Raw genomic sequence first — 13,450 nt, forward strand, 5'->3', positions numbered from 1 at the left:
ACAACATAACATAAAAACACAATGAAATTAACTTAGTGAATATAAATTCTCCTCTAAGATTTAGATCCTTAAAAAACACCATTTTGTGTACTTTAAAGATAGCAATTAAAAATGTACTTACCGGAAATTAAAGGTAATTCTGTAAGAAGAGAGAACATTCAGTTGGAATGTTAGGATTCTGGATTCACCTTAGTATACGGATTGGTGAAAATGGATAAAGAGGGAAGGTGGTGTAAAAATGCAGGTGGTATCTCAAACTAAACGTGTATTTAATGTAACATATGGAGCATGAATTAATCCTTTCTTTCTGAGGAAGAAATGGTTTCCTATCATGACGACTAAAATGATATGTGCTAACTATGATAATGACATACTTGCCAGGCATGAGATAAGATGTTAAGCGGAAATCACCATTATTTTCCCTACCAGCATTTACCTTTTCACAGGTTCTGTCTGTACCAGGGCAGCATCTAACATGGCTTTCATCCACAATTCCATTTCCTTTCCTGTATCAGTGCAGAAATAATAGGTCCGCATGTTTGGATGGGCTGCCTGATTGAAAATGACACGATCGTTTTCAATGGAAATTTGGGATCTGCAAAAAGAAAAAGCGAGTTAAGTGGTTCACTATACAGATCATGACCATCAAATTTCAAAGAAAGCAGACTTGTCTGATATACAGATATAGAAGCAAAGTGACTTACGAAAATATGATCCAATATTGAAAAATATATTCACATTAGTTTTTTTTTTTTTCTCAACTTTACCCTTTTTCTTTTTTTTCTTTTAGGGAGTACAGAAGGGAAAGGAGTAAGGATGAAGCACTCAGATGTCCTGTTCCACGTACACACATCCCTAGCAATCTCCATTTACGAGTCACACCTTGCTATTCAAGAATGTTCCAGAACTTGGAGAATAGACTTGTGGTTGCCAAGGGGGAGGGGGAGTGAGTGGGATGGATTGGGAGCTTGGGGTTAACAGATGCAAACTATTGTCTTTGGAATGGATTAGCAATGAGATCCTGCTGTGTAGCACTGGGAACTGTGTCTAGTCACTTATGATGGAACATGATAAGGTGAGAAAATAGAATGTATACATGTATGAGTAACTGGGTCACCATGGTGTACAGTAGAAAAAAAATTGTATTGGGGAAATAACAAAAAACAAAACAAAACAAAACAAAACAAAAAACCTTAAAAAAATGAAAAAAAAAAAAAAAAGACTGTTCCAGAGCAACCGGCAACAAAAGTCACTGAAATGTACTTGTCACAGCATTTCCCTGTGTTAGCAATTCTTTTAGTCCTCAAAAGGTGCCGGTGTTAAAGCATTTTGACTAATCCTTACAGACACCTATATGCAAACATAGAAGATCTGTAAGTAACCCAACATAGAAGATCTGTAAGTAAAGGCAGTGTCCTTTAGCTTTTCTTCTCAAGTTTCAGAGTTAAAATGTAAATACTTTGGGTTTGAAGAAGCCCTATGTAACTGGTAAGTGGGTTTCTTTCTTTACTGTGGTTCAATCTGCCTCTACAAGGTAAAGAAGAAGCTGCGGATAGACAGATCCCTACTGGGTTTAAGCACTCAGCTTTGGCCGGCAGAGGGGAGACTGAGAGGGTGGGATACCAAACACATTCGTAATTTCCATTTAAAAATGCCTGCGACAGCTCCCTATTAGACAGTGAAACACAAGGAAAGATAAACAAAAGCTATTTCAGCACAGGATAAGGCAAAAGAAACACTAAAATAAGTGGTTAGTCTAACTGTAAAAAGATGAGGAAATCTGGAGCCACACACTCACACTTCACTCTGAGATCCTGACTCTGCTTTGTCTACAGTGTCAAATCAGTTTCCTCAAAAATCTTTTTTTTTTTTTTTTTTGCTATTTCTTTGGGCCGCTTCCGCGGCATATGGAGGTTCCCAGGCTAGGGGTCTAATCAGAGCTGTAGCCACCTGGCCTACGCCAGAGCCACAGCAACGCAGGATCCGAGCTGCGTCTGAAACCTACACCACAGCTCATGGCAACGCCAGATCGTTAACCCACTGAGCAAGGGCAGGGACCGAACCCGCAACCTCATGGTTCCTAGTCGGATTCGTTAACCACTGCGCCACGACGGGAACTCCAGTTTCCTCAAAATCTTTTTCAGAAAGAAAGATATAAATAAATTCAGTCAATACAGTGAGCAAAATTAACTAAAGAACCAACAAGTCTCACTTGACCATATAAGGGATATAAAACTATCGAGGGAAACCCTGCAAAAGAAAGCTCAGGAAGTTCCCTTGTGGCGCAGTGGGTTAAGGATCTGGCATTGCCCCAACTGTGGCGCAGGCTGCAACTGTGGCATGGGTTTGATCCCTGGCCCACTTCCACAAGCCGCTGGTGTGGCCAAAAGAAAAAAAAGAAAAAGAGCTCAAATGCTACTTGTTAAAATGATTAAAACCATCACAAAAAGCCAATGACAGGAGTTCCCGTCATGGAACGAAACGAGTCCTACTAGGAACCAAGAGGTTGTGGGTTCAATCCTTGGCCTCGCTTAGGGGGTTAAGGATCTGGTGTTGCCAGGAGCTGTGCTGTAGGTCGCAGACGCGGCTCGGATATGGTGTTGCTGTGGCTCTGGCGTAGGCCAGTGGCAACAGCTCCGAATGGACCCCTAGCCCGGGACCCTCCATATGCCGTGGGTGTGGCCCTAAAAAGACAAAAGACAAAAAAAAAAAAAAAAAAAAAAGCCAATGGCCTGTCTGTGCAGGGTTTTGGAGAAACAGATATAGATCACTGTCCATATCTATGATCAGCAGAAGGGACATTGGGTTGGTCCTAAGTAGATTCAGTTGTGACCGGAACTCAAACACTGACAATCCAAGTTTGTTATCTGTCCAATGGGAATATTCACTAGAGGATGGCAAAATTCTCTATCTGGTTTTAGGTTCCACAATTTCATTCAACAATCGTCTAAACTTTCTACTTACCATTGTAAAAGCAGTAGCATCAATACCAACAGACTTAGTAGTAAAAGTGGCTCATAAATTCAGAGAGAACAACACCGAGGAAGAAAGAATTTCAAACAAATTATTATCCTTGTTACAGATAAAATATAATCAAAATTAAACCAAATGATTATAGAGACAATATACTTAACATGCATGGTCACTTTTATTGCTATTTTAACATTCTATTTATTCATATTTTTTATAAAAGCTCTATATTTTTAATGAGTCTTAAAACCCTGCAAAACATCCTTTGAATAGTACAATTTCAATAAACATTTGCCAAGTTGATGAGCAAGCAAAAAAATTTAAACCCATGACCAAATAAGTGTTAGTATTAGAGTTCTGCATTGTACTTTAAAAGCTATTATTTTAAGTGATCAGTATTTGTTATAACATCTTAAAATATTTAATTCTGTTTTTGTTTCATACCATTACTAACATTTATTGAAATACTATTGCCCCTCGTAGCCACTGGTCTTTGCTCAGACATTACCTGCTCATCAGGACCATCCATCACCCTCCCACCATTCTGCCTCTCCTGCTCTTTTCTCCATAGCTAATAGCGTAACACATTAATGAGCAAAAGCTGTAAATCGCTTCCGTCCTGAGTATTTTTTAGAAGTGAATAGGAATTAAAAATTGAGTCAATTTCATAATGGTACAAACATTTTCATTGTTAAATAACAGCATTATGTTGCCCTTGTATCCCTTCTTTTCCTTCAAGAGAAACTTTTACATTAAACCCTTTAGAGTTTTTAATTTAAAAATGACTTAAAAAAACAGGTGGCTTCTGAAATTTATTATAGCCAAAATCATAAAACAAAGAATGCAGAATGGTTTTTGAAAACAACAAATTACCAACTCAGCAGTAAAGTAGCCTCTCACTTGAGAGTGTTCCACAAACCAAGCACATGGCAGGGATGGGTGGGTACTGGAATTAGGGGACGGGAGCCTCAGGTCTGTTTAGATTTAATGTCTCAGTTTCAATATTCTCTCAAAAGTACCTGATGCTCATGACGTACTTAGATGCAAGAACATCTCTGCAAATATTCTATAAGATCATGAATGTATATATATTGTTAAAAAATATACTACCCACAAATTTATTATGAACTTAGAAATTCAAACATACAATAGCAACCTTTAAGGAATAGTACACAGATCACCAGGACACGTACAGCTATTTTTATCAATTATTAGCCTTTTAACATATTCGCTTCATTTAGAACTATTTTAAGAAGAGACACAAAGACACTTGCCCCTAAATACCTGAGCACATGCTTCCTAATTAAAGGGACATTCTCCTCCCCAACCCCAAGAGCAGTAATATGTTTTAAATATAAACATGACTGTAACCGAAATATCATTTTATAATAATCCATGGTCAATATCCATTTTCTCATCAATGCAAGATTCAAATACAGAATAAAAAAGCATGACTATCTCCTTACCTTAAAAGCATATTTGCGATTAATGTGATCCTCGGAGGTAAGCATAGCTATCTGGAAACTAGGCAATAGTATGCTTCCCAGAATACCCTCTTCTTTCTCATCTAAGAGATAATTGAACATCCTGGTTAGAATTTTATTTCTTTTCTTTTTTGTCTTTTTAAGAGCTGCAATCGTGGCATGTGGAAGTTTCTAGGGTAGGGGTCGAATCAGAGCTATAGCTGGCCTACGCCACAGTCACAGCAACATGGAATCCGAGCCACATCTCTGACCTAACATCACAGCTCCTGGCAATGCTGGATCCTTAACCCACTGTGCAAGGCCAGGGATGGAACCCATGTCCTCATGGATACTAGTCGGGTTTGTTACTGCTGAGCCACGATGGGAACCCCCTAAATAGAATTTAAATGATCTCATAAAGCAAATAAATTTTCTCAAAACTTACTTTGACAAAATCAAAAGATTTTCATATATAAATGAACAATTCATGTATTCCACCTAGGTAGTTCTTCATAAGGTTTTAAGGGAAAATACTAAATAGCAGCGTATGAATAATTCTTTCCCTATCTGAAGCAGCAAGTCAGAAATGGGTCCCACGTGTCAGAAAAATGTCAATTCGACATAAAAACAGCATGCATTTGCTTGGCATATATATTGTATTCTATAAAGCCCTGTGATTCCCTGAAGTTACATTAGCATATGAGAAATGACACAGAAAATATAGAAAATGAATCCATTCACATTTCTGGTAGGATTTAAATGTGCAACCATTTTAAAGTCCGGACGAACGCACGGTTCACCACAGCCTTCAAAACCTTCCTTGACTGCCCTGTTTTAAAGAGCTTCCCATCCTGATCCATCCCAGAGCCCTCGCTTCTCTTTCTGGAACTTTACCACTGGCCCTCTCCCCCATACCTCTGATACACTATATGGTTGTTTGAGGTTTTTTTTTTTTTTTTTTTTTGGTCTTTTGTCTTTGTTGTTGTTGTTGTTGCTATTTCTTGGGCCGCTCCCGCGGCATATGGAGGTTCCCAGGCTAGGGGTCGAATCGGAGCTGTAGCCACCGGCCTACGCCAGAGCCACAGCAACTCAGGATCCGAGCCGCGTCTGCAACCGACACCACAGCTCAGGGCAACGCCGGATCGTTAACCCACTGAGCAAGGGCAGGGACCGAACCCGCAACCTCATGGTTCCTAGTCGGATTCGTTAGCCACTGCGCCACGACGGGAACTCCGAGTTTTTTTTTTTTTTTTTTTTTCTTTTTCTTTTTGGCTGTAGCCTGCAGTGGCTTAAAGTGGGACCTCAGCTCCTAAACCAGGGACTGAATCTGGACCATAGTTGGGAAAGGCGCCTAGTCCCAACCACTTGACCACCTGAAAACTCCCTATGGTTCAGTTTTTATTTTTAGCATCTTTCTGTTCCCACGAGAATGTAAACTCCATGAAGACATTTAGAATAACAGTAGTAGTAGATGCTCAAAAAAACTGAATAAATGAATATATGCATAAATACATATTTTAAACTGTGCTATAAAAATTACATGCTTTTACAACATATATCCTTGAATGGTTAGGCAAGCACATAAAATACACCTAGAAAAATGTCAAAATATTAATCTTGGCACAGTATAGATTCACATTATTAACTTGCTGCTTGGGGGCAGAGATGCTGATGAAACTTGAAATATATAGTATGTTGTTACAGACCCATAAGACAAGTTAATAAAGCTGTGCATTAGGCTGATGAACTCACCAATGAGGAAAACCATAAATGAGAAATGCTTATTATGCTTGCCATGCTTTTTCATTATTATAAACTTAACAAAGGGTTTTATTTATTTTCCCCTCATTTCCAGAATATATGGTGAAACTTCCAAAAGAAAAAAGTCACATTAAATAGTGGTTTTTTCTGGAGTTACCATTGTGGCTCAGCAGTTAATGAACCCTACTAGTATCCATGAGTACGTGGATTTGATCCATGGCCTTGCTCAGTGGGTTAAGGATCTGGTGTTGCCGTGAGCTGTGGTGTAGGTGGCAGACTCGGCTCAGATCCTGTGTTGCAGGCCAGCAGCTACAGCTCTGATTGGACCCCTAGCCTGGGAACCTCCATATGCCACAGGTGTAGCCCTAAAAAGAAAAAGAGACAAAAAAAATAGTGGTTATTTCTATAGCTTTTCTCATAATGATGAAACAAAATTTGGCGTTTACTATACTACTCATTTATCTTTTGTCTTTTTAGGGCCACAACCACAGCATATGGAGGTTCTCAGCCTAGGGGTTCAGTCAGAGCTGTAGCCGTCCTACGCCACAACCACAGCAACGCCAGATCCGAGCTGCATCTTCGACCTACACCACAGGTCACGGCAACGACGGATCCTTAACCCACTGAGTGAACCCAGGGATCGAACCTGCATCCTCATGGATAGTCAGATTCGATTCCACTGAGCCACAACAGGAACTCCACCATACTACTCACTTAGGTATAGTTCACTAATACAAGAAAGAATGAACAAAAGTGCAGATTTATTCTAAAAGGTAAAAAAAAAAATGAGGCAGAAAGCAGACATCAATTACAGATAATATAATCATTTAAAAGAAGGAGTTACACTCTAGTTTTAAATCTAATTTTATGTTTATATAAAGCCTATAATCAGAAACAGCTCACAAAGCCATCTTTATTAAAAACTTATTTTTAATCAAATAATACATTCATCTATGGAGTGTAATTGGAAAAATGGACTTAAAGTTATTTCAGAATATGCAGAAGCAATAGAGCATAGGGTGACTTCAGTACATTATCGTGGACTGTTTCCCAGCCAGATGCTAATTAGCTATCAGATCTTGGGCAAGTTACTGATGCTGGGATCTCAGTTTCATCAATTATAAAACTGAGGAAAACAGGACTTCCTGAAAAGGAACTTGTTGTGAGGGTTAAATGAGTTTACAGACATAATGAATGCAACAATGCATTTAGCCCACACTAAGAATTCAGCAAATACTGACAATATGACATAAAATTGAGGGTATATAAAATCTTCATCTGTCAAATGACCATCCTAAGAGTCCTCCACCAAATTATTTAAATGTTCCTGAACATGGCATTCTTCTTTTTCTTCTCAACCAAACTTGACCTAAGAAACTGTCTTACTTTTTATCACTCTGAGGTCCTGCCAAGCTGAAGGCAGGTACTGAGTCTGAGTGATGTTTGTAGAAAGAATTTCCCTGAAAAAGATGCATGCACCCATATTGCAGTTCATTGCAGCACTATTCACAATAGCCAAGACATGAAAACAACCTAAATGTCCAATGACAGATGAATGGATTAAGATGTGGTATATATACACAATGGAATACAACTCAGCCATAAAAAAGAACAAAATAATGCCATCTGCAGCAACATGGATGGAACTAGACACTCTCATACTGAGTGAAGTCAGAAAGAGAAAGACAAATACCATATGATATCACTTACATCTGGAATCTAATACATGGTTAATAGATGCAAACTACTGCATTTGGAGTGGACAGGCAATGAGATACTGCTGTATAGCACTGGGAACTATATCTGGTCACTTATGATGGAGCATGATGGAGGATAATGTGAGAAAAACAATATATATGTGTGTGACTGGGTCACTTTGCTGTATAGTAGAAATTGACAGAACACTGTAAACCAACTATAATGGAAAAAATAAAAATCGTTAAAAAAATTTTTTTTTAAATGGAAAAAAAAAAAAAAAGGAATGAATTGCCCACTGGAGATGGGTCAGCTGGGCCTTTCTAGTGCACGGCAGCCTAACTTCTTCCCCTGCCCCATCCTACTTCTTTCCCTTCCCCACCACAGGGCCTGGTCCCATGAAAACGCCTCAGGAAGCCTCTTGCACCCTGATCTCTATCACAGGGAACACAACCTGGGACAGGAACCATAAGAATCTCCACACTTCAGTGGGATCAGGTGACATTTCAGATCCCTCACTTCTTTCACCTTAAAGATGTTTGGGAACAAAACAAGAAATACATACAATTACAGCTGGGTAAATAACTTAGACCAGAACACTGTTACTCACCAGCATTCCTCACCTAGAAGACTTCAATATTTTGTTAACTGGTACCATGGCTTCTAGTTCAATGTCAGGGTCATTTTTCTAAAAGGTACACTTGATCTTGATACTATTTTCACATTCAAGATTAAATTCATTAGAAAGGCAAACTATGCCTTTCATGCTTTCGTCTACTTTTTGGCCTTTACTCTTACTAGGTCTTCAGACATAACTTTCATTCCTTAAGCCCTATGTGTAATTTTACCAAAAAGCCATGCTCACTCATGCTTTGCACATGCTAAGTCCTTGGTCTAGATCACCCTTCTTTCCTAATTCCCTTCCTTGGACAATCCTGGTCAATACTCATTCAATATAACTGAATACACATTTTTCCTCAGACTTCTTAAGCTAACCTGTGAGTTCCCTAAGGAGAGGGGTTTATATTGTTAATTTCCACATCCTACTTACTATCTAATAACACGTCTGGTACATCAAAAGAGCTCACTGCTAGCTCCACCTTAAATCCATCATCATTTTATACGGTAACTCCCAACTCTGCTTCCTTTCCTTCCCCTTTATAATCCATTCTCCAACAGCAGCTTGAGGGAGCTTTTCAAAATGTAAATCAAAACATATCACTCTTCCACTTGAAAGTAGACAGCTGCTTCCTTATGGCATTCTGGCAGAACCCAAACTCCAACAGAATCGTACACTGGTGCGATCTCTGTTTCTCCTACCCATCTCTTTTCCCTACTCCCATCCATCTCTTTCCATACTGGCACACTGGTTTCTTTATGCTCCATCAACATCCCAAACACTCTACCTTAAAGCCTCGGCCCTATTGCTCCCCCTGCCTGGAATACTCTGCCCACCCTGGCTTCAACTTGTCATTGAGATCTTGCTGTTTAAAACATCTGCTCAGAGTCCCAATCCAAAGAGGCCTTTGCCCCACACCCTTCTCTCGTATCAAGACGTTATAGTCCTAAAAGCACTTATCATGGTCTTGTTTATTTGAATTAAATAATATATAAAAGTTTATATATTATGTGATATATAAATTATATAATTAAATAATGTATAAAATTTGAGTATATTATTTATATACTGTCTCCCTGACATCTCTAGATGGTAAGCTTCATGGAAGCTTTCTTTCACTGCTGGGTACTTTTGGTTTTTTTTTGGTCTTTTTAGGTCTGCACTTGCAGCATATGGAGGGTCCCAGGCCAGGGGTCGAATTGGAGCTGTTGCTGCTGGCCTACGCCACAGTCACAGCAACACCAGATCTGAGCTGTGTCTGCGACCTACAGTACAGCCCATGGCAACACCAGATCCTTAACCCACTGAGCAAGGCCAGGGATCGAACCCTCATGGATACTAGTTGGTTTCATTAACCACTGAGCCACGACAGGAACTGCTGTTTTGATAGCACCTGAAATGAAGCAGGTCCTACTCAATAAATGTTGGTTGAGTGAATTATGTCCCATGGTAAGTTTCATTAATGGGTGGATTCGAATAGAGCAATTTCAGTGCTTTCTCACAGTGTTCATGATATGCCTGGTATACTGTAAAGAACAGTAGGATCCTGGGCTTCCGTCTGGTATTAGATGCCAGCTTACTATAATAAAAAGGCAAAGCTCTTATTTTCTCTCTACATTATTTCCCATATCTGTAAAACACAGACTGATCTGTCAAAAAATTCTGACAGTACACTCTAAATGTTAGTATATTAGAAGCTTTTTTGGGAAAGGTACAGAAGAATAAAGGGGCTGTTGTATTCAGTGTACAAGAAAAGAGGAGACCTAGGTGGGGAGAAAAACTGGTGGTTAGAAGGGACTAGATGTAAATCCCAGCTGTGAGATTTGCTAGGTGAGTCCTCAGGTCAGTAACTCTACCTTGCTGCCCTTATTTTCCTCTTGTGTGCATGAGCTTAATAAGATTTCCCACCTTATCAGGTGGCTGTGAGGAAGAAATGGACTAGAGAATGTATGTTATGTGCTTAGCATCAAGGCTCCCAAAATTGCAAGCTATTATGATCATTTCACTAAAATCTGATCATTTTTATTTGAAATCTGACATTTGCAGTTGATAAAATAGTAAAAATGTAATATCATATACTTCTTTCCAACCATCTGAAGAACAAGAGTTAAATGTTATTTCTGTCCTTCCTACATTTTCTTCTTTTTTACATTCCTCTTTTATGGGGAACTATACTAAAATTAATAAAACACTGAATGTAAAATGCATACGGTTAATAGTAACATGGAATCTCATACTCAACATGGCTTCTGAATTCACTTTTACTTTTTAAAAATTAGGTTGAAAGTTTTTTCTATTTCAATAAAAGTGACGAGTAGTACATTTCTAGGAGCAGTAACAACAGCAAATTACAAGGAATTCAGTGTTCTTTTTGTTGCAAATTAACATTAAGAAATTTTTATGTGAGAAGCAGTAAACATTTTCTTGTTCTTATTTAAAGTTCTAAGTAGTCTATAAAACATACTGAAAAGAGAGACAAGTACAAATTATAAGGTTAGGAGTAATGTTTGAGTTACCAATCCTGACCTTCTGAAAGACTGGGAAAATCTTTAAAGAAAATTGTAGAGTAAGCCTGGCATTTAACTAAAGACAATACCACAACTGCAGCCTCACCAACATCTCTATGACAAAATGACATTTTATAGGTTTGGTTAACTCTGACTCAGCAGTACTTCTCAACCACAATATGCAGTGGGGGAAACAAAAAAAAAAAAAAGAGAGAGAGATAAATACAATTCTAGAAATTTCAAAATCTGAAGGTCAATATGCAAATATTGCTTTGATAGATGACCACAAAATTCTGCCCCGTTTTTTTTTTTTTTTTGACAATCAACGAAGTAAATTTTAAAACTGCTAATAGGCTCAAAAATTCTATTATATTTTGTGATATATAAACTAGTAATTATGCATTGGCATCTAATTCTTTAGAGACTGCTTCCAATCAGACTTTAAAGTAGGGAGGAAGTGACTGTCCAGATTCATGATTTTATACTGTGGCTTAAGCAGATTTTTACAGACAACACAGCCTGTAGATCTCGTTTATCATTTCATATCTAACAGATATGTGTGGTATCTAACAGATCCACAAAGCACATCAATAGACCTCTCTGGACTCAGACTTAAAATTGTATTAATCAACAACTTACTAATTTGAGAGAGAGAGAGAGGGAGAGAGAAATGAAGACTGCTACTCCATACCTAAGTAACAGCCCTATTTCCTCTCCATCAATATTAAGAGGCTGGTTTTTATCTCTTCTACAACTTTCTCAGTGTTTCAAGGAGGTTGTCATTGTTAACAAAAAGGGGGGGAGGCATCATAAGAAAAACATTCTTTGTGGTTTTTCTTGCTTGCTAATATACCACAGTTGTCTCTGATCCTCTAAAAACCATTTACTGGGGGCAATGGGGTGTCTAATGGACTAATGGCTAAATCTGAAAAAACTGACAAGTAAAAAGAATCCCATTGAACGAATGGGTTTTTTTTTGTTTTGTTTTGTTTTTTAACTATTAGGCACTGAATGCAAGGATAACATTATAGAATGAATACTCACATGCTCTTTACACAAAACAAATCAGATTAACAATCAGATTGCAGAAAATGGACCAAAACCAAGACCAATCTGCTTGAAGTACTATATTGTCTTCTGTTATACTTTATTTTCTATTTATTTATTTTTAGTTGCACTCAGCCTGTGAACTTGCATCACAGCAGTGATAATGCTGGATCCTTAATCCATGCACCACCAGGGAACTCCATTCTGTCATATTTTAATTACTCAGTTATTACATGTCAATAAAGAAAAGTTTTTTTTTTTTTTTTGTATTTTCTAGGGCCGTACCCACGGCATATGGAGGTTCCTAGGCTAGGGGTCTAATCGGAGCTGTGGCCTCCAGCCTAAGCCAGAGCCACAACAACAGGATCCAAGCTGAGTCTGCAACCAATACCACAGCTCACGGTAATGCCAGATCCTTAACCCACTGAGCGAGGCCAGGGATCGAACCCACAACCTCATGGTTCCTAGTCGGATTTGTTACCACTGAGCCACGACAGGAACTCCTACTTCTTTTTTTTTTCTTTGTAAGAAAAGATTTTCTTGATACTATTTGTTGATAATAAAAGAGCAAAAAGATTTATAATTTTTTTCTTTGAAAGAGTATCTTGGGAGTTCCCATTGTGGCTCAGTGGAAACAAATCTGACTAGCATCCATGAGGACGCAGGTTTGATCCTTGGCCTTGCTCAGGGGTTAGGGATCCGGTGTTGCTGTGAGCTGTGGTGTAGGTTGCAGACATGGCTTGGATCCTGCATTTCTGTGGCTGTGGTGTGGGCTGCAGCTCCGATTTGACCCGTAGCCTGGGAACCTCCATATGCTGTGGAAGTGCCCCTACAAAGGAAAAAAAAAAAAAAAAGAGTATGTCATGCTTAACATATGTTCTATTGCAATTTTAAAATAATATACTCAAACAGTTTATGGTAAACTCACCTCTATAATAAAAGAGGCAAAGGTCAGAAAGCACGAACCAGCGTTTCTTCCAAAGCTTCATGCCAGTACTGTCCTGTGTTAAATCAGCATGTTAAAGGTTTGTTTGTTTTTTATTTCAGAACATTAAAACTCATTTCTGACGTATATTTTAAAAATAAGCTTTTAAAACAAGGTGTATTTGATGTATGCCACACTGATACCTAACCAAGACGATAATAAAAACTGTGAGGTGGTTTTCTAGGAACGTTTATCATATTAAGACATTCCCAAATATACTGGGTTTGAAGAATAATACTGTCATGTAAAAGGAATTCTGTTGAAGCAATCTGATTTGGTTTCATATTTGTAAGCAACTTGAAATCTACTCTTTTTGAACACACGTCTACTAGCATGGGAGTAATGTAACTGTGCAGTCGTGTGTGAATTCTGGTGAAGCCAGATTTAATAAATATGTTAATCT

The 13,450-nt window shown here is 38.4% G+C and overlaps 1 protein-coding gene across 9 annotated transcripts in view; it reads right to left on the reverse strand.

Moving 5' to 3' along the window:
• Positions 1–13,450, reverse strand: part of PLEKHA5 (pleckstrin homology domain containing A5) — a 253,986-nt gene that overhangs the window by 77,692 nt on the left and 162,844 nt on the right. For all 9 annotated transcript variants that reach the window (XM_047787454.1, XM_047787453.1, XM_047787462.1 and 6 more), the window contains 3 exons: positions 12,991–13,063; positions 4,437–4,537; positions 437–552 (listed from right to left, as the gene is read on the reverse strand). In XM_047787454.1, coding sequence (XP_047643410.1) covers positions 437–552; positions 4,437–4,537; positions 12,991–13,063 — 290 coding nt within the window. The remainder of the gene's footprint in view (positions 1–436; positions 553–4,436; positions 4,538–12,990; positions 13,064–13,450) is intronic.

Source organism: Phacochoerus africanus, chromosome 7 (assembly GCF_016906955.1).
Source record: "Phacochoerus africanus isolate WHEZ1 chromosome 7, ROS_Pafr_v1, whole genome shotgun sequence".
Lineage (NCBI taxonomy): Eukaryota > Metazoa > Chordata > Mammalia > Artiodactyla > Suidae > Phacochoerus > Phacochoerus africanus.